Source organism: Uloborus diversus, chromosome 4, assembly GCF_026930045.1.
Source record: "Uloborus diversus isolate 005 chromosome 4, Udiv.v.3.1, whole genome shotgun sequence".
In the NCBI taxonomy this organism is placed as follows: domain Eukaryota; kingdom Metazoa; phylum Arthropoda; class Arachnida; order Araneae; family Uloboridae; genus Uloborus; species Uloborus diversus.
The window spans coordinates 45289820-45316369 of record NC_072734.1 but is presented as its reverse complement, the minus strand read 5'-3'; the positions used below and the strand labels follow the sequence as shown (position 1 = coordinate 45316369).

At 32.6% G+C, this 26550-nt stretch overlaps 1 protein-coding gene across 1 annotated transcript; it reads left to right on the top strand.

Moving 5' to 3' along the window:
- The first annotated feature begins 660 nt into the window (after positions 1–660).
- Positions 661–26550, top strand: LOC129220088 (uncharacterized). The gene is made up of 6 exons (XM_054854427.1): positions 661–764; positions 6235–6372; positions 16992–17156; positions 19719–19845; positions 25433–25727; positions 26398–26550. Exons 1-6 carry the CDS (start codon positions 665–667, stop codon positions 26548–26550), a joined length of 978 nt encoding a protein of 325 aa, XP_054710402.1. The 5' UTR covers positions 661–664.

The window sequence follows — 26550 nt, the reverse complement described above, 5'->3', positions numbered from 1 at the left end:
GCATACGCTTCCCGCTTTCCGCCTTCGTGTAAATGAGCAACGATTTTCCTCTGACTTGTGACGTCACATGTCTGCCGTCCGATGTCCGAAAGCGGGAATCGTGTAAAAGGGGTCTTATATCTTATTACTTCACGTGCGTCGGAGAGCTGCACATTTCACATCATTTACATAACTCAATGATGTACGTCTACTCTAAAATTTGCATTAAATTTCTGAAAACTCCTTCTTGGTGTTGCATTTTCAATGTCAAACAGTATATGATCAGTTTTTTACGCTAGCTTTGTTCGCGTTATGATGCCCTTGGATTCGCGCTTGACTTGAGATGTATGGAGGCAGCATAGTATTTATTAGAGTCCCAAATTGTCTCTAAGACAGATATGGGGCTGTTTTGCGAAAGGGATATTCAACTGCATTCTTAATTTTGGCGCATATAAAGTTTTAAAATGAGAATTTTTTATCTAAATATATTTAAGTTTCGGATTCAAATGTAAGTATTGATCATGGAGGAGTTTAGTCTACTAACCGAGCTGATGCACTTTTCGGTGTATGATAAATGGCAACATACTTGCAGTAATTTTTCATTTTTGTAAATAAACATCGATGTCGTATATTTGAGGTTTCATACTGAAGTTTTTGAATTGATATTTTTGTGATGCCTTTTCTAATGCGAGTGTTATTGTCGTTTCTATCTGTTAATGCTGGCTTCAATGGATTGTTGTTGTTTAATGCATTTCTTTTGATTCGTTCCTTTGGCAGTGTTCAAGGTAATCTTTTGTTTCAGTGTGATGTACATGTTAGTCACGTTTTTCAAACAATGTTTATTGTGAACTAATAAAAGCATTATATTTTCGCCAGATATTATTATTCAAAATTTGTTTTCCTCGTTTAATTTTTGTCGTGTATTCCGAAATATTAACCAAGATAATGCTGTCATATTCATAATTATTCTCTGGGTAATTGTTGGTAAAGTCATGCCTTACGTAGGATAAATATACGTAAGCGGTTGAGGAGACGTTATAACTTTACAAAGTATTCAAATTCATAGTAGTAGTGCTTATTTATGTATTTAAATCAAAAAATTAAAACATTATTTTTGGAATTAAGTTTTTTTACTTTATGAATGGAATTTTTAAGGAATACACGTGGTGATGGGAAAAGTTAAAGACATTTTTAGTAAATTCTTCTTATCGAGTGCAATTTTTGTACCTTTTGTAAAAAATTGAATTAGATTATTTCAATGTATTGCTTCACAACGTAGAGCATTGTGTCCCATCCGATGACTTCCAAATTCCTAGAGATTCGTAAGGTGCATAAGAGGATTTGAAAATAATATTGAAATGGCGGAATTTTAAATCCAAGCGTGCCAGAAAAAAGCATTTGTCTTGACTCTGTGACATAGTTCAAGCTTCTGCTGTAAAATGGTTCCCAAAGCTCACTTAAGACCTCTGTGAACATAAACCTAGGTATATGTTGACAGATAGATATAAATTGAATGACTATGAGAATTATTGTCCATTGTGATAAATGCTATAAACATATACCGCCCAATACCCCTCTACCACATACTGCAGTCTCATTCATATTCAGGATCAGACCCGCCGTAAGCGGGCGTGCAAGGCGTGCGCCGCACACCTGAGGAGTGCCGAAGGGGCGCCAAAGACAGTTTCAACTTGCTAAATCAATGGAAACGAAATTAAAAAAATTAATTTGAATTTTTGGCATCTTGAATTCAAATTATGTTTTTCGCAATCACGAGCGTGTGTGTTTGTGTAGGCGCATGTGTGTGGGTGCGTAAGTGTATATATGCATGTGTGTGAGTGAGTGTTGTGTACGTGCGTGTGCGTGTAGGTGTTCGTGTGTGTGCGTGTAGGCGTTCGTGTGTGCGTGTAGGCGTTCGTGTGTGTGTGTGTAGGCGTTCGTGTGTGTGGGACATGGACGCCACCGCCCAGCAAAAGTGGATTTCGGGGGACAGTGCTCAGGACCAGCCGCGCCGCCGCCGGTGGATGGTGGTGCTGCAGGCCTGGTCCAAGCTGAAAAAGGCACGGACGCCAAAAACGGTCAAGTGAGAACAATAAGCAATTGTGATTGCTCAAAAAAAAAAAAAAAATCAGTTTTGACTTTCCAACAAATTTTGTTTGCTCAAAGCGACCCACCCACCCTCTCATAGGAGACCATTCAGTGTAAGAAAATTTTATAATCGCAAGAAAGAGGGCTCTTTTAGCTTCACTCTTAGTACCACCTGTGGCCAGTGCTCAACAAAAAGCAGGCGGAAGAGAATCTCATGACCTTTTGTGACCTTTTCCAAGCAGACCAGATAGCCCTGTTGTTTTTGGAAGTATATCAAGACAAGAAGAAAAAATAAATGAAAAGGAACCCTCTAGGCTGGAGAGGGGCTCACGGTTTATTCACTGGCAGTGTAATAAAAACTTGTTCTGCTTGTGTTTTGTTCGGTCACTTTGTTCAGTGTTGCCGTCCCGTTGGGACATCAAGCCAAAAAGGTAGTGATGTACGGGATTGGGGTGTGAAGTTAAATGGCTGGTCTTATTATAAAGACTTATGTGCTAATCATCCCAGCTCATTGGAGTCCGGGCGCCAGCCGGGGATGAGATAAAATGTGTTTCACAATTTCCAGAATTCTTTTTCATGTCTTTCGTGACAAAATACGGCCCGGATAAGCTTGAAGGGTTATATAGAGGTATGCGTCTGAAAGGATTTCCCTGAGGTTCGGCATCTTTCGGCGGTCCATCCACGGTCCGTGAAAAATGTGGTGATGATCCGGGAACGTGACCTGAAAGTATTGATACTCATAATGCGAATGCTTTGGTAAGTTGTGGTCCTGTTCAGGTACATAATCACAACTTCCCCATCAATGATGCTGGTAGAAAATTTGCTGCCAATTATTACAACAGAAATCTTTCAAATGGTTAGAAAGTCAATAGAGATTAGCTTGTTTATTCCATTTTGAAAGATTCAGTGTACTGTTTCTGTTGTAAAATTTTTGGCACCAATTCAAGTAGTATTAGTGATGCAGAAGGCTTCTCAGATTGGCAGCATTTGTCATTAAATTTAAAAAGGCATGAAACAAGTGTTTCCCATAATCAAAACTTAAAATCCTGGTACAAATGAATGAGATGTTAAAAACTAAGACAACCCTAAATCAAATGCAGCAACTGAGGCTATTAGATTCCAAAAAAAAGTATTGGTACGATGTGCTAGAAAGAATAATTGCAGTCGTCAAATTTTTATCGCGGCAATGTTTAGCTCTTCGGGGTTCATCGAAAACATCGTTTGAACACAATAATGGAAATTTTTTAAAAGCAATAGAAATGATTGCATCTTTTGATTCAATTATGCGGGAACACATTCTTAAGATTGAATCCTCTATGTGGTCAGATTCAACTAGTATGGCTCATTATTTGGGAGAGGACATTCAAAATGAAATCATCGATTTACTCGGCAGGACAATAAAAAGTTATATTTTGGATAAAGTAAGAGAAGCGAAGTATTTTTCCGTTATTTTAGACTGCACACCAGATGCAAGTCACACAGAGCAATTAACAATAATACTGAGACATGTTTGCTTAAATAATACAAACAAAAAATAGAGATATGCGAAAATTTCATAGGTTTTTGTTCTATAACCAGTTCTACTGGCGAGGGTCTGTTGGATTTTGTTTTAAAATTATTTTCAGAGTTAAAACTTTACATTCAAAATTTGCGTGGCCAAGGATATGATAATGGCTCTAATATGCGTGGAAAACATATTGGATTGCAAAAGAGAATTTTAGAAATTAGTAGTCGTGATTTTTTTGTTCCTTGTTCAGCTCATACTTTGAATTTGGTAGTCAATGATGCAGCAAGGATTTCGCACGGAACTATTAATTTCTTTTGACTTGATCCAAGAACTTTGTTTTTTTCTCTTTATCTACCAAAAGATGGTCCATTATTTGCAGACATTCAGCCGACATAAAACTCAAACCTTTAAGTGCTACGCGATGGTCAAGTAGAATTGACGCAATCAAACCTTTGCGTTATCACTTCGACAAAATATTTGATGCTCTGCTGGAGATATCAGAAAATTCTTCGGATTGGGACCGCACTACAACACACAAGCTTATTCACAGCTTATTCACATGCATTAAACATGCTAAATAATAAATTTATATGCTCAATTATTATTTGGTTCGATGTTTTAAACGAAATTAATTCATTAAGCAAGATGATGCAAAGCCCGTGCTTAAATACACAAATGTGTTTAAATTTTTTAAAAAATTTAGTAGCAAAATTTGAGGAATGTCAAACAGATGAACAGTTTGAAGTAGTTTTAGAATAAGCTACCAAATTAGCTTACGAACTCAACATTGAAGCCGATTTTCCGCCTGTAAAATCACTCCGTCCAAAACGAAAACCCAAACAATTTGAGTATGAACAACACGACGAAGTTCTGTTAGATCCTAAAACCAATTATAAAGTAGAGGTTTTTTTTTTAGAATCTTTATCACACATTAATTTCTTTAAGAGGTCGATTTGAAGAACTACGAGCATTTGACGATGTGTTTGGCTTTTTCGGTTGCAAATTATTTAGTCACACAAAAGATGAATTACTAAAGCATTGTAATGATTTACATTCAAAACTAAAAGACGACTCAAGAAATTAAGCAGACATTGACGGCGTGGACTTATTTGATGAGATTAATGCTTTAAAACTACACTTTCCAGATAACGAGTCTAATGATCCACATACTCATTTACAATATCTCTTTACAAAGGAATTAATTTCAACTTTTCCCAATACAGCAACAGCATTAAGAATCTTATTAACTCTGTCACTTTTGGTTTCATCAGGTGAAAAATCTTTCTCGAAGTTAAAAATCATAAAAAAAAGTTTAAGATCAACTATGCATCAGCAAAGACTTAGTAATTTGTCAATTTTGTCTATAGAACATGAAATTTTAGACAATTTGGACACACAAAAATTAATAGCAGATTATGCGAGCAAGAAAGCAAGAAAAGTTCAATTTGTGTTGGATGCTGTATTAGCACATATTAGCACACAAGTCATACAAATATTATCTCCCTCTCTTTGTTCTAGAAGTGAAGTCGCATCCGTTTTTAGGCACTACCTCTACTACCTCACCCTATAAATTCTCCACTTTCTTGAACCATTCTATTTATTACAGGTATTTTACTTTAGCAACGATCTGAAAAAAGACTGCCTGGTTTCATTTTGCTCTCTCTTTTTTTAAATTCGTGCCTCGAAAAGCTAGACATTGACATATCAAAAATTTTACAATTGCAATCATTTTTTAGATCATCGTTCAACAGAGTGCTTTTTGCACTTCTAATAAATTTTACTGTGCCTTATCATTGATGTACTTATTTATCCAACATTTAGTTTACTTCAAACCGTTTATTTACCGACCGAATGTGCTAAACATTAGATTATCCTATTCAGAGCAATGCAACCTACTTGAAATATCACATGTTGCTCGTAGTTGAACATGGTTTGTTCTAAACAACTTGCAAGAAAGCAAAAAAATACGCCAATTTCTTTGCAGGTATTTTTCATTTCTTTTTTTTTTCTGAAAAACTGTCTTTTGCTTTGTACATTTAGCACGAAATAAGGAATAAAATGTTGTGTTTTCTTGAAGGAATTTGACAATCCGAAAAAAGTAAGAGTTACTGGGAAGTTCTTTTTCTTTGTTTTGCTTGTATTTTTCCTTTTAAATCAAAAAATGTTATTACTTACTCCCTTATGTTTTCTACTTGATATGATTATTGACTTCTTCTCTACACCCACTCATAATCATATTGGTTTTTGTAACTGTTTTAAAACATTTTTAGTGGGTTTGAAACTTTGTAATAGAAATGTAGTACAAAAAAAGTTCTCAAAATAAACATACAACTAATTGCTGTACTTATTTCTGTTACTGTTTCAAAGGTATATTCTTTCAACTATATAATCATGATGCATAATAAAATAGTTTTCCTCTATTTATTATATGTTTTTTGTAGACTTCAATTTACGTCACATGACGTGACTGTACATACTTTTGAGACATTGACTTTGATTTTATTTCTATCATTTTGTATTGATTTTTTATTAGCTTCATCACTTGTAATTTATTTTATTTAATGAACTTATTAAAAAATAGTAATGTTTTCTTTGAATTTGATTTGCTTTTTAAATTGGTCATGATATTTAGAGGAAATCAAAGTTTCTGTTTATTATAGGAAATGTTCAAGTTTGTCACAGTGTAATACCACCAATTCAAGGACTCGAATATGAAAACTGCACAATGGTGTGTAGTTTAAAGTTTCAGCATGCTGTTTCGGCTATAACAAGTGATGAACTGACTTTATGCGTAAAGAGTATGTTTTTTGTTCATGTACCTCTGATTTATATATATATATATATATATATATATATATATATATATATAATAATAATAATAAAAGTGAAAAATATTGAAAAGACCACACCAAGAGCCCATAGATGCGCAACGCAGCAAAACTAAAAAGCCAAGTAAATATGAAATTAAGCAAACAGAATTACAAATATTAAACAAAATATAAATAACAAAAGATGATAAAAAGGAAAAATGCAAACAGCTATTAAGTAGGAATAGATAACGAGTGAATCCAGAGCTAATTATCGGAACTTGTTTTCCTAATTAGTCGAGGCGAAACCCCCTGCTTTTAGTTTTAGGTTTGAGCTCTAGGTTATTGTTTTTAGCTTAGCAAGTGGTGCGTTTGCGCATTGTTACTCAACATTACATGTACTGGAGCTTAAACATTCTCTTCTAGTTTATAGTTAAAATTTTGGTCTTTTGACCATAATTAATGAATCCTCCACGGCTGATGAGCTCTGGATTCACTCTTTATCTATTCCTACTTAATAGCTGTTTGCATTTTTCCTTTTAATCATCATTTGTTATTTATATTTTGTTTAATGTTTGTAATTCTGTTTGCTTAATTTTATATATATATATATTTATATGTATATATACATATAAAATAAGATGTTTGTGTGTGTGGCGCGCTTCCTGGGAAAACGGTAAATCCTAGAAAGATGAAATTTGGTATACAGGTGCAGTTTTTGTCGAAGTTGTGCACCTCAAGCTTCGATTTTATATATTTTAATTAGAAAAAGTTAGTTAATGTTTTATGTGTTTTTTTTGCACTTTTTAGTACTTTTTACCTCACAGACCCCGAACCAATTGTACCACACAAACATTTTTTGTATTGTAGTGTAGGAAATTTAATTTTAAATATGATGAATGAAAACATTTTAAAAATAGAGCAATTTTTGTATTTTTTATCAAATTTTGAAAAAAACTTCAATTTGCATTTTTTGCTGTATCTATATTACTTTACATTTCGTAGTTGTGCGCATTTAATTCAATTAAAACAGCGAGATTTTTTTTCTTTGTCAAACGCTATACTTTTTGCTCACTACGGGGAATTTTGGAAGATTTTTTTTTTTTTGTTTTACTTAAATAAAAAAAATGAATTTTTTGAGTGATCTTTGTTTTAATTAGGAAATGAGCGGGGAGATTAAAATAAATAGAGATGGATAAGAAAATTTAGAGAGAGATCGTAAAGGTAGATAGCCGCCGAAGACGGCAATCTCAGTGTAAAAATGTTAATGGCACAAAAAAAGATAGATATGGATTGATTAATACTGCTGCCAAATTTATTTAATTAGCCGTCGAAGGCGTCAAACTTGAAGTAAAAAGGTAAATGACAAGTTAGCCAAACAGCCGCCATACGTGGCTGCTTGCATAGAAAGGCGAATGGCGTAAGAAGGCGAAACAGCTGGTCGCCGCAGGCGGCTAGTATATAATATATCTGTTGTACATATGTGTAGGGGAGAGTGGATTGCAATGAAATGAAATTTGCTGTCAATTATGTTTCCTTGCATTCTACATTACACAAAATATATCTTTCTTGATACAATTGTTCATAAATTCTCACGTGTATGATAATAGCTACTTTATTGCACTTAAAAGAAAAAAAAAATCTTCAAATTTATGTAAATGATTGGTTTGGAAAATACTCATTGTAAGCTATACACCATGAACACTAGTGCAATATAAAACTGCTATTTGAAAGGATGCCTATGAGGGCAATCTCTTCCCAAAATGGGAAAAAACATTGATTGAAACAAAACATACAAAATACATATTTAAAAAAAATGCCTTTTTAAAGGTTTTAAGTTCTCATAGGTAATTTTAAATTATAATAGCAAGAAAACAAATACACTAAACATGTAATTTCCATTTTGACCTATTGATATATAAATATACAGTAGGCCCCGACTAATGTGATCAGTGTTATTGTTATCAGAATCACCAAGTCCTGGAACTCTTGTATATTAACACCTGTTAAAAAAAGTCGGATATTGTAATCAGTGCCTTCATTTATTGTTATCACTTTTTCATAAACTTTTAATTTTTTCCCCTTTTCTTGTTCCTCAATTAACAGAAATAGTACAAAGGCAAACTAATTTTCAATGTGGCATTTTATAGGTTTTGTATATCAATGCAATCTTTCTCTAGCAATGAAACAACAGGAAGTTCATTCTGAGACACCCCCTAAGTTGCCTTTTGTTTGCACATGCAAAAAATAAGTCATTGACCATATTGCTAGACGTATAAACTGGTATTTTTCTTTGGTAGCCAGTGCATAGCTACCAAGTGCTTCGTTTTTCCTGGAGTTTCTCCGATTTTTATTGAGTACTCCAAAAATCTGATTTATTCCAGAAAACTCCGTTTTTTTTGCCTTTGCTTGTACACTTTTTGATTTCTGAGGAAAAAGAAGAAATTCCCCTATGCTCGACGGCAGGAATTGTGCACAAACTCAACAAAAGAGAAGACAATTTGATGCTTTGGAAGCATTAGTGTCAGGATATACACTGAGGGGGAATGTGGATCAGAAAACGTCGTTTTTTCATCAAGCATTTCAGCTACGTGCAAAATGTAGCCGCCATGTTTGGTCATTCACAAGATGGAAATAGATGACGCTTAAGTGCCTTCGTTTTCAAAGACAAAGCAGAATTGGGTGTTTCTTTTAACTTCAAACTCATGAAAATAAGCAAAATGTGTGGGGTTTTTTTCTTTTTTTGTTATTTTAAATATTTTCATTGAGAAATATGAAAACAATTATACTATTTAAAATTTCATCTTATCCTTCTTGCTTTCGACACGAATGTGCTAAAAATTCGCAATTAAATTGTTGTTTCATGGGGATTTTTTGTTTTAAAATTATTTTTATGCAACAAATTCAAAATTTTTTATCTGAATTTTCAACTTAGTTGCCATATTTGGTCATTTGCGAGATTTAAATACACAAGACTCTTAAGTGGCCAAGTTTTTAAAATCGGAATTTGATGTTTATTGCAATGCAAACTATTGAAAATAATGCAAAATGGTTTTTTTTTTTTTTTTCAGAAAATTCTTAATTTTTTTTTCTTGAAAAATGCAAAATTTTTTCTTCAAAATATCATTTTATCCTTATTAGTTTAGATGCTAATTTGCTAATGTGCTAAAAACTCACTATTTCATCTAAATTTTAGTTTTTTAAGGATTATTAATGATTTATAATTACTTTTAATGCAACAAATTCAAAAATCTAGCATCTTAAACTTTTCATGTTGCTGCCATGTTTGGTCATTTGCAACATGGAAGTAGACAAGACTATTAATAGCCTAAGTTTCTGAACACAGAATTGGTTAAGATAAATAAATACCTTTGTGCTGAATAGTAAAGTCAGACCAAACAACGTAAGTAGAAGCACAAATTTGTAAATTACAGCAGACACGTGTTTCGGCGTTACAGGGAACGCCTTTTTCAATGCAAAAAATAATGAGCTTATGGATGAAAAGACATCCGACAAATCGGATGTCTTTTCATCCATAAGCTCATTATTTTTTGCATTGAAAAAGGCGTTCCCTGTAACGCCGAAACACGTGTCTGCTGTAATTTACAAATTTGTGCTTCTATTTACGTTGTTTGGTCTGACTTTACAGAATTGGTTGTTTATCTCAATGCAAACTATTAAAAATAACAAAAGGCAAAAAGTTATGTTTTTTTTTTTTAATTGTTTTCTTGAAGGGGAATTTTTGTCTTTGATCCTCATTGCCTTAAAAGCTTTGCTATAAGTTGAAACTATTTCATCTAAAATGAAGGTTCCTGGCGGACTTCTGATTTATTTATTTATTTAAAATAAATCAGAAACCTATTTTAGCTTAAATTTTCCATGTGCGAAAAAAGGATTGTGTAACTCTCTTTAAATCCTATTCGTCTATTTTTTTTATGAAAGATGTAAAAACTGTCCCCCCCCCCTCTAGTTTGTATTTCAAAACTTGGTGGCATTGGTGGCCACTAAGTTTTTGGAGTCTAGTGGCCACTAAAAAAATTCCGAATCTTGACCTTTTCTATGAAGTTGCTTTACTTCTAAGTATAAGAAGTAATAATGTTTTTTCATCTTCAATATGTTCTTAGGCAACGCATTTTCAATACATGTAGGATATGTATAAAAGAATATTTTTAAAAAATGTTGTAGTTTTATTAAATCAAACAGCAATTATGGTTTTTTTTTACTTTTCAATATGTATCTATGTAATGATGCTTTTTTAATGTAAAATAATTTTATTTTAAACTTGGTTGTAGTTTTGTTAAAAATCTAACATGAAAATTCAGAAAAGCATTGTAAAGGTGCTTAGAACTTAAGTGCTCTTATTTTATTTATCTTAAGGATGGCAGGTATGCTAGTGGCTATTAACACAGAAAACTTTGGTAGCCACTTCAAATTTTTGGTAGTCAAACACCCACACGCATCTTTATATATATATATATATATATATATATATATATATATATATATATATATATATATATATATATATATATATATATATATATATATATTTGTAAATTTGTATAGGCGTAAGTTAAAAATCTTTACCCTAACCAATAAAAATCAGAACCAATCATTATTTTCTTTTTCTCATTGAAGAAATTAGAGTATGACTTGGATTGAAATATAATGTTGCTAATTAAAATTTCAGTTTACAGATCTATTCAATATAAAATATGATATATTAGTGCAGTATACAAGTGTAAAACTACTTAGTACTCTTTTGGAAAATATTCTGCAGTAATTAGTCGCAGCTTGTATATGATAATATATACATGTGCAACACCATTGTCACATTACATGTTTTGGAAGCAGAGAAATAATGGTGCTTTATAAATATTATATTTTTGAAGTAGAAATTGGCACTTGAATTTGTAATGCATATTTTAAGTCAAAACTTTAGTCAAAGTGTAAAAAACTGTGTGATATATTTACAGAATTAGTTTATGTTCTTCAAAAAGAATAAATAATTTAAAGTTCTAATAGAAGGGAACATTTCACTAGGAGTATTAATATATTTTGTTAAATGCAACAAAATAAGCTATTTTCTTTGATAGTTACTTTGGAATATTTTTAAAGCATAGATATATTAGATTTAATGCAACATTAATATTAAAAAGCATCTGCTCAAGTGATCAAAACTGAAAAAAAAGTAGTACAATTTGAACAATTTAATATACATAATTCTGCAAAATTTGATGTCTAGAGTGACTGACTTTAATGGACACCTGCCACTATAAGTTTATATCCTTACTGAAATCCTTGTTCGTTATTTTTTGGCCATTAAATTTGATTCTCAGCCTTGCTTCAAGTGTATCTCATTTTAAAGACATGCTCTTCATGCCTATGATATCTTTCCTAGAACTCCACTCTCTCTCCACCTCAGCATTACTAGAGGTAATGCAAAGCATGATATCCAGTAATTTTTGCATTTTTTGAGGTGACTCAGTTGGTCACCTCAAAAAATGCATTTTTTTATTACTGACATTGCAACATGCTATAAAATATCCCTTGTTTCCAAGGTTTGAGATGTTTTTCAACAATGTCTAAAAAATTTGCTAAGGCAAATTAAAAAAAAAAAAAAAGAAATACAGTGGGGATAAAATGTTACACTTTTAAGTTAAGCCTTTTGCAAAAATGTTCACTTCTGATGCGTGGTATTACTAAAAGCTAAAAATAATTAAAATAAAAGTTGCAAAAATAAATAAATATAAACAGAATTTATTCATTTTTAGTTATTAAAATATAGTTTTCAACTGTCAAAAACTTTAAAACATTTGAAAGGTACAAAAGGATTGAAATTTCAAACACTGGAAGTAATTTTTCTCAAATTCCGTGTGCAATGTCGGCATGTCTCCCGAAAATAAAGGTATTTATTATTTGTTAAAATAAAACTTAAAATAATCAAATTTAAAGTAGCTTATGCCGAAACAACTTCTGATGGTCCAAAATATTGGAATATGTACAAGACAAGATATGTACAAGGATTGAAATCTCAAGCACGTGATACAATTTCCTGCGAAGCACAATTACAAAGGAAGCATGGGTCCAGAAGTTAAATCCATTTATTAAAATTAAACATAAAATAAGCTTATCAATGGTAGCCTGTCATAAAATAACTTCTGATTGCCACAAATATTGAAATTTTTACAAGATGCAATAGGGTGGAAATATCAAGCCACGAGATGCAAATCTCTGTGAAGTATGATTTCCAAGTTCAGCTTCAAAAGCTAATTTATTTATTAAAATATAAAACATGCTGATCTTTAGTAGCATATGTCAAAACAACTTTTTCTTGTCAAAAATATCAAAATATACGCACAAGATGTAAAAAGATAGAAATTTCAACAATGAGGTGCAGTTCCCCGCGATGTACGATTACAAAGGAAACATTGGTCCACATGCAAAAATAAATCCATTCATTAAAATTAAACATAAAATAAGCTAATCTAAGATCGCCTGTGTCAACATAACTTCCGATTATAGAAAATAATTAAATATTTACAAGATGTAAAAGTATTGAAATTTCTATCCCAAGATGCAATTTTTCGCGCAAAGTTCGATTTCAAATGCAACATGGCTCCCTAAATAAAATCATTCATCAGTCATTTGACTTTGTTTGGGTTAGGGGATCATTTCTGCTGGAGCATAGGAGTTTTTCACTTCCCCCCTGAATGAGCAGTGTTTAACCACGTGCAGGTGGTTTTAAGCATCAAATGCGAGGTTTCAGCGATTCAGCTAGGAGAGAGGCATTATTTCAACTTTTCTTGTACATCAATGAGTGATGTCACGCCCTAGAGGAGCATGAAAAACTGCTTTCGAATCACAATGAAAACAATAACGAAAACTTGGGAAAGGTTTTATTTATTTATTGATTTTTATTTTTTTTTTGGTCACCCAGTGGCAATCGGCACTGAAATTTTTGGTCAACACTGAAAATGTTTGGTCCCCACTTGGCGAGTGGCGACCACTAATCTGCATCTCTACATGTTGCAGGTGGTTATCCCCTCTCACTGTGAGAGAATTAATACAGTTTTTGAGAAAGCAAGTTCATTTCGTATTAGTTGAGCAGATGGGTTTTTTCTTTCTATCCAGTTACACTAAAATTTCAGTTTAAATTGTAAAACATTCTAGCCATAGAGAAAGAGTGCGATGATCTTTTAATGTCTTATGAACAATTCTATGTAATTTCTTTACAAAACATGGTTTTTTATCTTAATGAACAGCGTTTTAAGACTGGCATTGTTGTTGATTTTATTGCTGCAGGGATAAGGAGATAACAGTTGGGGTGGAATAATTAGTTTTAAAAAGAATCAGTTGTGTTGTCACATCTTGATTTAGTGTGATCTCTGCAATAATAAAATCAATTATTGTAAAGCACTGGTTGGTAACCCGTCGATCTTGAGCCCATTTTCAGTCGATCACAACAACATTTTAATTCCTTTTTTTTTACAGTTAGTTTTTAGAGTACCATTAATAAATATCATTTTCAAGGAAAAAACTTGACTCATTTTCTTTAAATTAGATATATTTTATAAATTAATTTAAAAAATGTTTGCCAAAATTTTTAACATTTTCAATTTTTCCCCTTTTTAGCCTACTTTCCCAGTAAAAGTCAGAAAAAGAAGAAAAAATTATGAAATAAGGCTTAATGCATCTTAAAAATATCGCAAAAAACAAAAAAAAAATCAAAAATAAATAAAATTATTAAATAAATATCGAAAAATTTAAAATTGGAAAGTAGGGTATTGAGATGGGGAAAAATGTCTGCCTGTCAATCTGTCTGTCCCCCCCCCCCTAATAACTTTTGAATGAATAGTCCGATTCGAACAAACTTTCTTTTGTTCAAAAGATCTCGGCGAGGACACCTCATTCCCATATTTCACTTTTTGATTTGAACTATTTTTTATTCAGTTTTGAACAATTCAAAAAACTTAACATTAGCGCCTTTGGGGAAATTTAAGGCAATTCCGAACTGTGAGGCAAATTTGCTTCAAACAAACTTTGTAGGAAAAAGCTTTTGATGAAAAACTTGTATATAAAATCTCTTTTTAATTTGAACAATTTTCCTTTCAATTTTGAACAGTTCAAATCCCTTAACATTAGCGCCTACGGGTAAACTGAAAGTCAAGGTAGATTCTGTACTTGAAGGCGGATTTACCTCAAACAAATGTTGTTGGAAATAGCTCTTGAGGCCAAACTCCAGATTTCGACAATTTAGGGACACCTGACTCCGACTCCGAATCCTGTGCCCGACAATTAATCGAACTCCGACTCCCCGACTTCTACTCTGACTTCGTAGCTTTGGCAAAAATTTATACATGGAGGACAAATGACCAAGTCCGATCCTCGGATATTCGACTCTGACTCCTTTATCTCAAAATGAGATTGACTCCGACTTAGACGCTATGGTTTTAACTGTGAAGTAATTATTGTTGATATGACTTGTTTTTATTTTCACACTAAAGTTTTAATTTAGGTATTCAGTTTTCGGCGAATAAACTCGAAGTCATTTATGTTTCTACATAAAGATATGCGCAGACGATTTTTTTTTTGACAATGAAAAGTATTTCTTTAAGTTGACATTTTATTTTTATTTATTTTGGTAAGTGCATTAATTCATTTAAAAATTATTTTCGGCAACAGGGGAAAAAAACGATTTATTTTTATATGATGTATTTATTTTAATGAACTTATGAATTTTAATTATTATTTCTTCGTTTTAAAAGCTGTTAAAGATTTTTTTTAAGTGGAAAAAAGTGTATTTATCTGTTTTTTTTTAAAAGGTGCTGCTATTTTATTTGTTCTTTTTTTCACATCTAATTTTTTAGATGAGTGAGGAATATTTTATTCCTAGAAATTAGCTTAAGATATTTAAAAAATATGTTTGAAACAATTAGCGATTTTAGCTATTTTTGAGAATATTGATCAGGTACTAGAAAGTAGTATGGGTATACGGGAAAGTAGGCTCGTATAGTTCTAGACGGAATTTCTTGTTGTTCTTGATAAAATAGTCTGCAAAATTTATAATAAATTTACAGAAAAACTTTGACATGAATGTTTTGTGACTTTTGAGGGGTAAGAAAACATTGTTCTGAATGGGATTTTGCATTGTTTTTTTCTTTCAGTTGTAAAAAATATAAACACCCCACTTCAAGGGTTATCCTAAATGTAAATCTATCCTAAATTTAGTGGATTATTATTTCAAGAACATTAAAGAAAAAGCTGTCTTTAATATATCAAACATGTTGTACTTAGTATCAATTTAAAAAAAAATTGTTAAAACATTATTTAAAAGAACAAAAAGAAAAAATCATGTGAGTTAGGAGTACACATTTTCTTTCTCTCTCCCCCGGAAATTGGGTATTAATTGTACTGTCAAGTAGAGCAAAACCAGCTTCTATCACTGCAATTATCATATTAAATAACAGGAAAAAATAATTTTTTACTGATCTGTAAAGATTTTTTGGAACCATTTTCAGTTTTAGGTCAGTTGGAAAAGTTGGTAAAGTCACTTGCATTCAATTTTTGTAGAAATGCACTTACTAACAATACGAAATATCAGTCGTCTCAATAAAAATGTTCTTGGTGAGTTTAAAATACATATTGCCGTAAAAAAATTTTATTTTGTAGTTTATCCATTTTAAAAGGTACAATATATTAGTGTTCGAAATTGTTTAGATGTGAAGTAACAGTGCTCACTTAATAATGTTTTAGTAGTTTAAAGTCGTTATTCTATCAGCATCAAAATCTGTTTTCACAAAAGTTAAGCTATATGAAGTCAACTGTGTAGTTTCAACCATGCATAAAAAACACAATCGCTGAAATCTACTCCTCCGCCCCCCCCCCCCCCCCCCTAAAAAATCTATCTTACTTTTCGCCGAAATTAGAAAGTGAAATTAGAAAGTCGATCGTCAGCTAATTCAGGTTGCCGACCTCTGCTCTAAAGACTGATTATGTTATCATTATGATACAGATGCTTACATTAAGGAGATATTTAGTTTAGCATTACAAGATGGGAGGGGGATTGAATAATAAGTTATTTTACATTACATGAAGTACTTTTAAATACAATTGTTGTGGCAGTTTTGAACCTCTCATGTCACATGGATTTTCCCCTCCTAATCAAAGCTCTGTATCTATATGCTTGTGCAATAACTTGTGTATTCAGAAGTCACTAATTCCAAGAAAGTCAAAAATAAGTCAAATTATAAAACTAGTAATCAGACAAAATTAATTTGGCATCAAATTATATCTGGTCTGATACTTATTGTCATGCCAAGGGCTGTCAAAAGCATGTTTTTTTGGGGGGAGGGGGGGGGGAGACCTATTCCATGAATTGAATATTATCAATCCTGGTGCTCTGTTATGTTTACTTTGCTCTGCATACATATATGATTAAAATTAATTTATTGCTTTATGAAAGCTTTTAAGTATTTATTGTCTTTCGCTAAAATTGTATAGTTTAGCATTATGAATTGATTTATTTTTATTTCATTTCAGTGAGCATAGGAAACTGCAACTTAATAAATTATAGGATTTTCAATTTTTTGTTCATTGATATATTTTAGACTCAACTGTAGCAGTATTTTGTGCCAACCATGCCGACTGCCGTCAGTATCACATTGGAGCGTATTGTAAAATGATTCCTTGTCTATGTACGGCAAAGACGGGACCTCCTGGATCATTTATATTTGATCCATCTTTTAAGGTGCCACGATTAAGTACATGTGTAGGTAAGTGATCGTTCTCCTAATTTGAATTTTACCCTTTTTAAATTTGATTGAATACAATGTTTATTTTTAGGGAAATGTGCATATCATGAACGTTCCAGTTTCATGTACAGTACAAAATGCTTAATGTTATGTTAGCTTAGAGTAAAAGGTATATTGTTCACAGTGTAAACATTCTTGGTATTCATGCTACTATTTACAAATACATTATAGTGGTAAAAACTTTTAAAAGACAATTTTCTGGTAGAAATACTGTCTTTTTCTTTTCCGATATGAGCTGTTAGAGCATCAAATATCATATTGTTTGCTTATTTGGATAATTCTAGATGATTTTCAAAAATTTTGAATTAATTTTTCATTAAAGTAAAGTCTTGTAAGCAGAAATGCACTGAATATATCATATTTTGCCGCCTACCAAATATTTAGTTAATATTTCAATCAATTGTTTGGCCGAATATCCAATGTCTGATTGCAATTTTTTAACTTTAATATTTCCATTTTTATTTTATGTTAACTTAAAATAGAAAATGTTTATTTGTTTATTGTCTTTTGTGAAATGTAAATACATTGCCATTAATCATCTTAAATTTATCTACATTCGAAGTATAATTATTAATAAAAAATAATGAAGTGAACAAAACATTCATAAAAACAAATTAGCAAACTTTTTTCTATTAAAAAAGATTTTTCAAAACCGCAAAACACATGTCGACAATCAATTACTAATTCATGCTTTATTGACATTGTATTTACTATTGTTACTAAGCAATTAGGTGTTTAATTTTTCTTTTTTTTTTATATTACCTAAATGTTACTGCCAATTCTTCTTTCTTTTAGGTTATTAACTTGATTGTAACATCTGCTAAAGTGCATGCTGCTGTAATATATATTGCAAACTGAATGTTTTGTAAGGGCACCTTCATATATGTAAATTTCAACAGAAATGTTTGAAATGCAAACTTTTATATAAAATAAATGCATAATGTTGTTGCAATTGCAAGTCCCAAATTCGTACAGAGTAATTGTATTAGTTATAATGCTATGTGAATCAGAACCTGTATTTATTGATACATTTATTCGAACAAATTAGTGTTTCAGTCAGGGCTGCAAAAAAGCCGGCCTTTCCTAAAAAAGGCCAGGCCGGGGGGCTTTTATTAAAAAAGCCGGCTTTTTTTTACTTTTATTAGTCATGTATTATATTCTTCATAATAATGATCTCTATGCATTTTAATAAGCTAACAAATGTCAATTTAGGTAAAAAGACAATACATTTGCTGAAACTAAAATGATAAAAGGAACACATACACAAAAACTGCAAATCATTTCTGGCAAAACCCTGATACTTTTGTTGGATGATCCACCAACTAAGCTGTTGTCTTTAACACTGAAAATAGCATCCTTGTAACCTTAAAACACTTGTATCAGCAATTTTCCCTTTTTCATGCCTTATTAATTGTTCTCTTTATTTTTTTTAAATCAATCTTGATGTGTATTTGTAAAACAGAACTAAATTTTGCATTTATTAAACATCATATTCTAGATTTCTCCTGCTGTAGATTAGCACCTTAATGTGAAAATGAAAACTGATTGTCATAATTAGTGTGGTTTAAATCACACTAATTTTTTTTTTTTTTTCCTCCAGGTTCAAGTCAGACAGACCTGTTTCATGTACTTTCTTCTTCCCATGAACAAGTATTTTTTAAATCCTGAAAATATTAAACTACCATTTCCCGCTACAATACTACCCAAAGTAAAAAATTTTAAAAGACTTATTGCATTGATCAGTTGGCTCAGTTTTTACCACAGCGGCAACTATTTATGTAATGCACCTATTAAAAATTGTAGGTCTATGTCATTCAGGCAGAATTTAAATTCATTCACCAATATGGTCTTGTTAGTTTTTTTTATGTATTCTTATTTAGGAAACTTATTTTTTCTAAAAATGTTTTTCACTTTTCTTTAGAAAATAAGAAACAGTTTTGGTGATTAAAAGAAAAGAGAAGTGCATAGTTATTTAAAGTCTGAACCAAATGACTGGTAAAACAGCAGCATTGTCATGTGATCTTTTGAACTTAACTAAAATTTATTTATAAACATTTGAATTATATTGAACTAGACTAATTTCTTTATTATAGATCAAGTTTTTTTACAACTACCAAATTTTTATTCTTTTTTCATGGAATTTGATTTAACACAGTAGTAGTATTTGTATGTGAGTAGTAGAATTTGATTTAACACATTAAGGATACAAAGATAACTTTAATTTTAATTAAATTACAATAAAAATCCCCAAAAAAATTATTTTCTTCAAAAAGACGGCTTTTTTTAAGCGGTTTAAACCAAAAAAAAAAGCCGGCCGGTCTTTTTTGGCCCGGCTAAAATTGAACAGCCCTGGTTTCAGTTGTATAATTTCTTGTAAATATTGAGCAGTAAATTTTCTCTTGTCCCCTTTTAAAAATTTAAATTTGAATGTTTATAAATCATCTCTTTATTTTCTTAAAAGAATGTTTTTAGTATACATTTAATATTTATTACTAATGTATGTATGTATTTTCTGTCCATTAGTGTCTGCCAAATATGTGAATCCAGACTTGCCAATTGTACCATTTCCTTGGAAGACACTTCTTATTGTTTGTGCCATCGTTTTTGCATTTGCTACTTGCCTTATTTGTTTGCGGTGGCTTTCCCCTATGTAAGTAAATTTTCAAAATCGAAGCAACATAACAGGATCTTAAAAATACTTAAGTTTTCTGTATTTAAAATACTTTTTAATGGTTTTTTGGTTTATGAAGAAACAAAGAATGTGAGGCCAAAATATTTAAAGCTAACGATTTTTAAATTAAAATTATTTTACTTGTTGAAATTATTACTTCTGTTTGCACAAGCCCTTACAATGAAGTTCCATAAATTTCTGATTTTGTGTCTGCAAAAATATATTCAAGTTGAAAGCATATGAGATGTTAAAAGCGAAGCACTCTTACATTGGGTATACTAAATTCTGAAGACTTCCACTAGATTCATAATTAGAACTTTTCATTCTCAATATTATTTTAATCTGAAAAAACAACATTGTTGAAGTCATAGATTTAAGCTGTCATACTCGGTCTTTGCAATTTGATTGGAACTAAAATTAATGCTTATTTACTCAGTTGGAAGCAAAAGCATTTGTACCTCCGCATCAAAACTTTAGTTTAAGATATTGCAGAAAGCTGTCACTTATAAATGTTTGTTGAATATTATCCATCATTCAAAACTATTGACCGCAAGGATTTAAATAGGGATGCACTGATTAGCCAATTGGCTGGTTACTGACTAATTGGCCAATGATACTAGATCAATTACTGATTAATCGGCTGCCGCTTCATTATAATGTTGATGATTTTCATTGCTGCAATTTCCGTATCACCTTTTTTTAAAATTTATAATTAATTTTGATTTTTCAGAATTAAGTAATAGCCTGTCTTTTCTGTGACTGATGATTTATTTTTCTCTATTTTCATGCTTTTAAAAAAATTGATAATAAAAAAAATTATTCAAATTCTGTAAGTCAATTTTCTTATGATTGTTGATAAAATTAAATTTTGTTAAGCAGACATGAAAATTCAAATATTTGTTAGCTATGATCAGTAGAGGCCTTTAATCTAGTTGCCACTTTATTATTATGTTTAGTAGCCATCTTATAATCCAGGACTTTTATTCTTTATGAAAATCATAAGACAATCCTAAAGCACTATACTGTAGGTAAAGTAGTACAAAAACCCATTGACACATGAGACATGTTAAAACATTGTGTACATTAGGGTGGGTCGAAAAACAACTTTTTTTTTAATTTCGATGATGGGTAGTGCGGAAAAGGTGCCATTCGTGGAGCAAAGTGCGCATAAAAAATTTGAATTTGTTCTGACAATTTCTTGATCTGCCGCAATTGGGTTGAAGTTTCGAAAAAATTCTGTTTTTTCAAGTTTTTAGCCAAAATTAGTAAAAATAGTATCTTTCTATTTTCGATAAAGAGTTACGCTGTAAAGGTGCCATTTGTGGCACTAAACTCCCATAAAAATTTTGACGTGTGAGGTATAGTTCTTTCTTTTGCCACAAATGAGTAGAAGTTTCAGCAATTTTCAGTTTTTTTAACATTTTCAATAAAAATTCTCAAAAAGTAAAAATTTTGTTTTTGCTATATTTCTCTGCCATAATTATATACACTGGTGTGCAAAAATTAAGGACGAAGTCGAAAAATTAGCATATCAGCTGAACGAAGAGGCAGAGCGGACAGAAAGACCAATCAGGAGATTAAGTAAGGTGATGTACGGTAGCACATGCGCAGATATGCAGGCAGACGTAATGGGGGAGTGTCTGAGTAGTATAAAGCATGTTGTCGGTGTAAGACCAGTATTTCTGGCAAAGATATTACACTCCGTATAGCAGTTAAAATCACACCGAGTTGCTGCCTCAGCGAGAAATGGCGAATAATCAATCTGTTAGACAACATCTGGATGCTTTTACCCAAGGTCGAATCATTGGGAAGTTGGAGGAAGGTCGCAGTGTGACAAGTGTGGCTGCAGAGTTCGGAATTGCTCACAGCATCGTTTCACGACTTTGGAGACAATTTCAAACTACAGGAACAGCTATCCGCGGGTTCAGTAGTGGTCATCCACGAGGAACTACACCCGGATACCAGATGACCGGTATATTGTCTTACAGGCCAGAAGAAACAGGCGGCAGACAGCGGGAGAAATCGCTAGACACATGACACAGGCGACTGGAGGACCAATATCGCGTTTTACCGTGGCCAGAAGACTGCAGGGTGATGGTCTGTTTGCACGACGCCCTATACGGTGTGTACCTCTAACGCCTGCCCATCGGAGAAGGCGTTCTCTGTGGTGCCGGGAACACCGGAATTGGAGAGACAATGAATGGGGACGAGTACTCTTTACAGATGAGAGCAGATTCAGTCTGAGTAGCGATTCTCATCGCATACTCATCTGGAGAGAGCGGGGAAGCTACAATCATCCCTCAAACATCATTGAAAGGGACAGGTATGGAGGTCGCGTTGTTTTCATTTGGGGAGGCATCATGCTTGGTAGTCGTACAGATCTTCATATCTTCAACGCAGGTTCAGTCAGCGGGACTTGTTATTGTAACGAGATTGTTCTTCCATATGTGCGTCTTTTTAGAGGCGCTATGGGTCCGCAGTTCCTTTTCATGGACGACAATGCACTATGTCATCGCACAGTAGCTGCCGAACAGCTCTAAGAGAGTGAGGATATTGAACGTATGAATTGGCCGGCACGATCTCTGGATCTCAATCCCATTGAGCATGTATGGGATTTTCTAGGCAGACGCTTGGCAGCTCGTACCTTACCACCAGTAACGATTCAGGAGCTTCGATTGGCGCTGCAAGACGAATGGGCAGCAATGCCTCAACAACTCATTGACAACCTCATTCTCAGCATGAGCAGATGCTGTGAAACCTGCCTGACAGTCAGGGGAGATCATATCTCCTACTAAAGACCGGATGTTTCTTGCTGGACACCCATCCAGGGATGTTTCGGCCTTCAGTCGCATTGCGCTCCATGCTACTTTTTCAATAACGCTTCTTTTTATCCCTCTGATTTCTCTTTTAGTAAGTGTTGCTTACATTACACATGTCCTTACGTATTGGGGATCTTACGGTATTAAATGTGTTGATTTGGAAAGCTTTTGTACAAAGTTATATTGAAAAAACCGTCTCGTCCTTAATTTTTGCACACCAGTGTAGTTTTATCACATGTGATGCATTTTTAGATGCGTGGTGTGCTATAAATTGACTACTTGTATAATTTTTTTAATTTAAAATATGCTATTCGAAAACTTTGTGCAGCTGTGTTCAAAATTAAGGTTAAACAGCACAGAACTTAACAAAGAACTAAAGATGTGGATGTACAGAAAATTTCTGTTTGTATTTTCAACAGAGAGGATATTCTGCATTTTAGTGCTTTTACTTCTGTTACAGTATTGCTACAATGAAAGCATCATTTCCTTCGTGGACATTGCACAAATTCGGTGCTATTTCTTAGCAGTTTTTCTATTTACTACACACAGCTGGCGTAGGACTTCTGGCTCTAAAATTTTTTCGGATACTATGTTTATTCCAATTTTTTCTGATGAAAGACATTTTGTGGTTCGAGGTTGGTTGACATTGGTTGAGAACCAAACCGAGCATATCGTCGTATTCAGTTAACCTGAATTTTAATTTTGGAACCTTAAACATTCAAATTTCTTGATACTTTTTTCTTCTTTTAATTGCTTTCTACTTATTCAATTAGTATTCATCACAATGTTCCTACACCTTGGGTTTCGTCTGTTTCCATTGCTGTGGTAGCATTGCTGTGAATTCTTAGGAAGGCTATGTTATTTACTCTTTTAAATCCCTCTTGCATACCCTAGTCGTTTCTTTAGGCGAATCATATGGGCAAATCAATTCATACTGTGAACAGTGCGAGAAAACGTAAGGCATCTTTGGGTTTCGAGGTACTTAAGTGCAAGCAAAGAATTCTGTAGGCAAGCTGTGAGCCACCAGAGCTACGTAATAGGCCCTGGTTGGCTGTCTTGTAACTTTGGAGAGCACAGTCTAGTTGAAACAGTAGCACAACTATCAATTATGTGTTTTTGGTCTGTGCTCAAATATTCTATTTTTTTTTTTTTCTTTTGGCAATGTAGAAATAAATGACAGAGATATCCTAGAATGATAGCATAAGCAGGTTTCTGCATGCCATCAGCTTGGGTTTGATTGGGCCAGAAAGTTCTTAGGTTCAGTACTTTCTCTAACTTATTTATCAGGTGTCAAACCGGCAGTTCATTCGTATGAAAAATTTACACCAAAAATGTTACAGTTCTTTATTTATGTCCTTCTTTTTTTAACGCCTGCAATGACACCATTGTTTTTTGTTTTTTCTTTTCATGTTCTTACGGGAGTGTCGTTTCACGTGACTGTTTTTAGTTAAGAAAGAAATTTGTTCTTTTTTAAAAAGATTTATCTTTGATTAAAAACGAATTCTGCTTTACTCCCGTTGGTTTTGAACGCTAATCAAACAGAGACCCGCACTGAGTTTTCTAATAGCATATTTTAAATTTAAAAATTTATACGCTATAAGTAGTCAATTTAGCACACCACACATCAAAAAATGCATCACATGTGATAAAACTATAATTATGGCAGAAAAATATCGCGAAAACAAAATTTTTACTATTTGAATTTTTATTGAAAACGTTTAAAAAAACAGAAAATTGCTCAAATTTCTACTAATTTGTGGCAAAAGAAAGAACTATACCACACACCTCAAAATTTTTATGGGAGTTTAGTGCCACAAATGGCACCTTTACGGCGTAACTCTTCATCGAAAATAGAAAGATATTATTTTTACCAATTTTTACTAAAACATGAAAAAACAGCATTTTTTCGAAACTTCAACCCAATTGCGGCAAATCAAGAAATTGTCAGAAAAAATTCAAATTTTTTTTATGTGCCCTTTGCTCCACCTATGGCACCTTTTCCGCACTACCCATCATCGAAATAAAAAAAAAAGTTGTTTTTCGACCCATCCTAGTGTACATGTGAGAAACACAAGTATTAAAGTGTTGGAAAAAAATATTGTTGCTTCATTCATCAATTTAAAATATATATATATATATATATATATATATATATATATAAAGCATGTTTTTAAAAATCAAAACATGTTTCATATCATTTTTGTAAAATGTAAAAGCAGTAGTTTTCAAGACATCATAAAATGTATGTTGTAGTTATGTGTATATACAATGAATACCTTGACTGAAAAACAATGAAGTTTTTTTTTCCTTGCCCAAAAGGGAACATTCCTTCAAACGTTTGAAGCACAGAGAGAGAAACAGAGGGAGACATGCATATAACCATCTTACGATCACCTAACTTTATTTTTTAACAATGAAAAAATTAGATCTTCTTCTTGTTTATAAATTTTTTCTTTGGCATACATAAAATATTTTTAATGAAAAATTATTTTCCCACCGATTATAAGTAATCAGCAACGTGGCTGATTACTGACTACTGCCTCAGTGCATCCCTTGATTCAAAGAAATACTTTATCAGTGGGAATAAAGAATTTTGGGGCATTCTGAATAAATTGTACATAAACATTTGTAAAATTAGCATTTGACTTTCTTGACTTTGTTCCCTATGGTTGTATGTTCTGTGCTTCATGAGCAGACTGCTATACTTGAATGCAGAAATAATATTTCATTATATGCTTTTATTACAGAATCAGGTCCATGCAAGCTAAACGTAACAGTAGAGGTAATAGGGAAAGGCCAACTGCAACTCAAGAAGAGGCAAACCTGTTTGTTCCGACTAATCAACAAAGTGATTCTACCCCGTTTACTTATTACATTCCTCAGGGACTGCCGCGGATCTATCGAGCCAATCCCAGAAGGTCTCAACGCAGTAGAAGAGCTTCATCGAGAGCTCGTTACGCTACTTGCTCTCAAGCTGAGGCTAGCTTGTCTAGGACACAGGCTAATCAAGATAAACCACCACCATATGAAACAGCAATTCAGGTAATGGTTTGTTAAATAAATTTCTCATCTTTTATCAAAATTCTGGTAACCAAACCAAAGGTTTCACATAGTGTTTCACAATTATTGTTTATGTATTTTTTATATTGCTAATCCTAATTGGCAAGGAAGTTCCCTTCTCCTCCATGTTTTCATAAACTTGTGCTTATTGTTCTCTTTTTCCCTCTTACAAAGTGCTTTTTTTTATAAATCTAAAACATAGCTGCTCATCCTGCAATTGCAATTATTTTCACTTATTTTGCACTAACATGTGCAAAATAGGCAGGTGGCCAAGTGCTGATTCCTGGCGGTCGACAAAAGTCCACACAGGGAAGGCAGCTTTCTCCCAAAGTATGAAAAAATTCACAAAATAATTTTTGTCTAGAGCAATATAGTTCAGTAACATTAGAAAGACTGAACTTTGCTATCTTATATATTAAAATCCAACTTCTCAAACGCGAAATGGCAACACCTGCCTGTACGTAGGTGTGTATGTATGTCATTCTAACTTCTTGAAAATGGTAGCAATTTAAGGTTTTAACCAGGGGTCAATAGATTGGTAATTTGTCAGGTTCCATGTTTGTTAAACTTGTATCTTTGTACAACTTCAATTTATAAATACTCTTCATTTTACACTCCAGATTATCTTGATTTTTTTTCCTGTTTACTATAGCTTCCTCCACCAACTTACGAAGATGTAGAAAGAGCTATTAATGAAAGTCAAAATCAAAGTGCAGACAATTCAACACAGACAAATAACCAAAGGGTTGAAGGGAATGCAAGATTAGAAAGTGTAGCAGAACATCCTGATTCATTACCAACATAA

Excerpts from the sequence above, each read along its gene's own strand:
- LOC129220088 (XM_054854427.1), top strand. The coding sequence starts at position 665 with ATGCGAGTGTTATTGTCGTTTCTATCTGTTAATGCTGGCTTCAATGGA. Across the intron at positions 17,157-19,718 it reads ACGATTAAGTACATGTGTAG|TGTCTGCCAAATATGTGAAT; the intron begins GTAAGTGATCGT and ends TCTGTCCATTAG. Across the intron at positions 19,846-25,432 it reads TTGCGGTGGCTTTCCCCTAT|AATCAGGTCCATGCAAGCTA; the intron begins GTAAGTAAATTT and ends CTTTTATTACAG.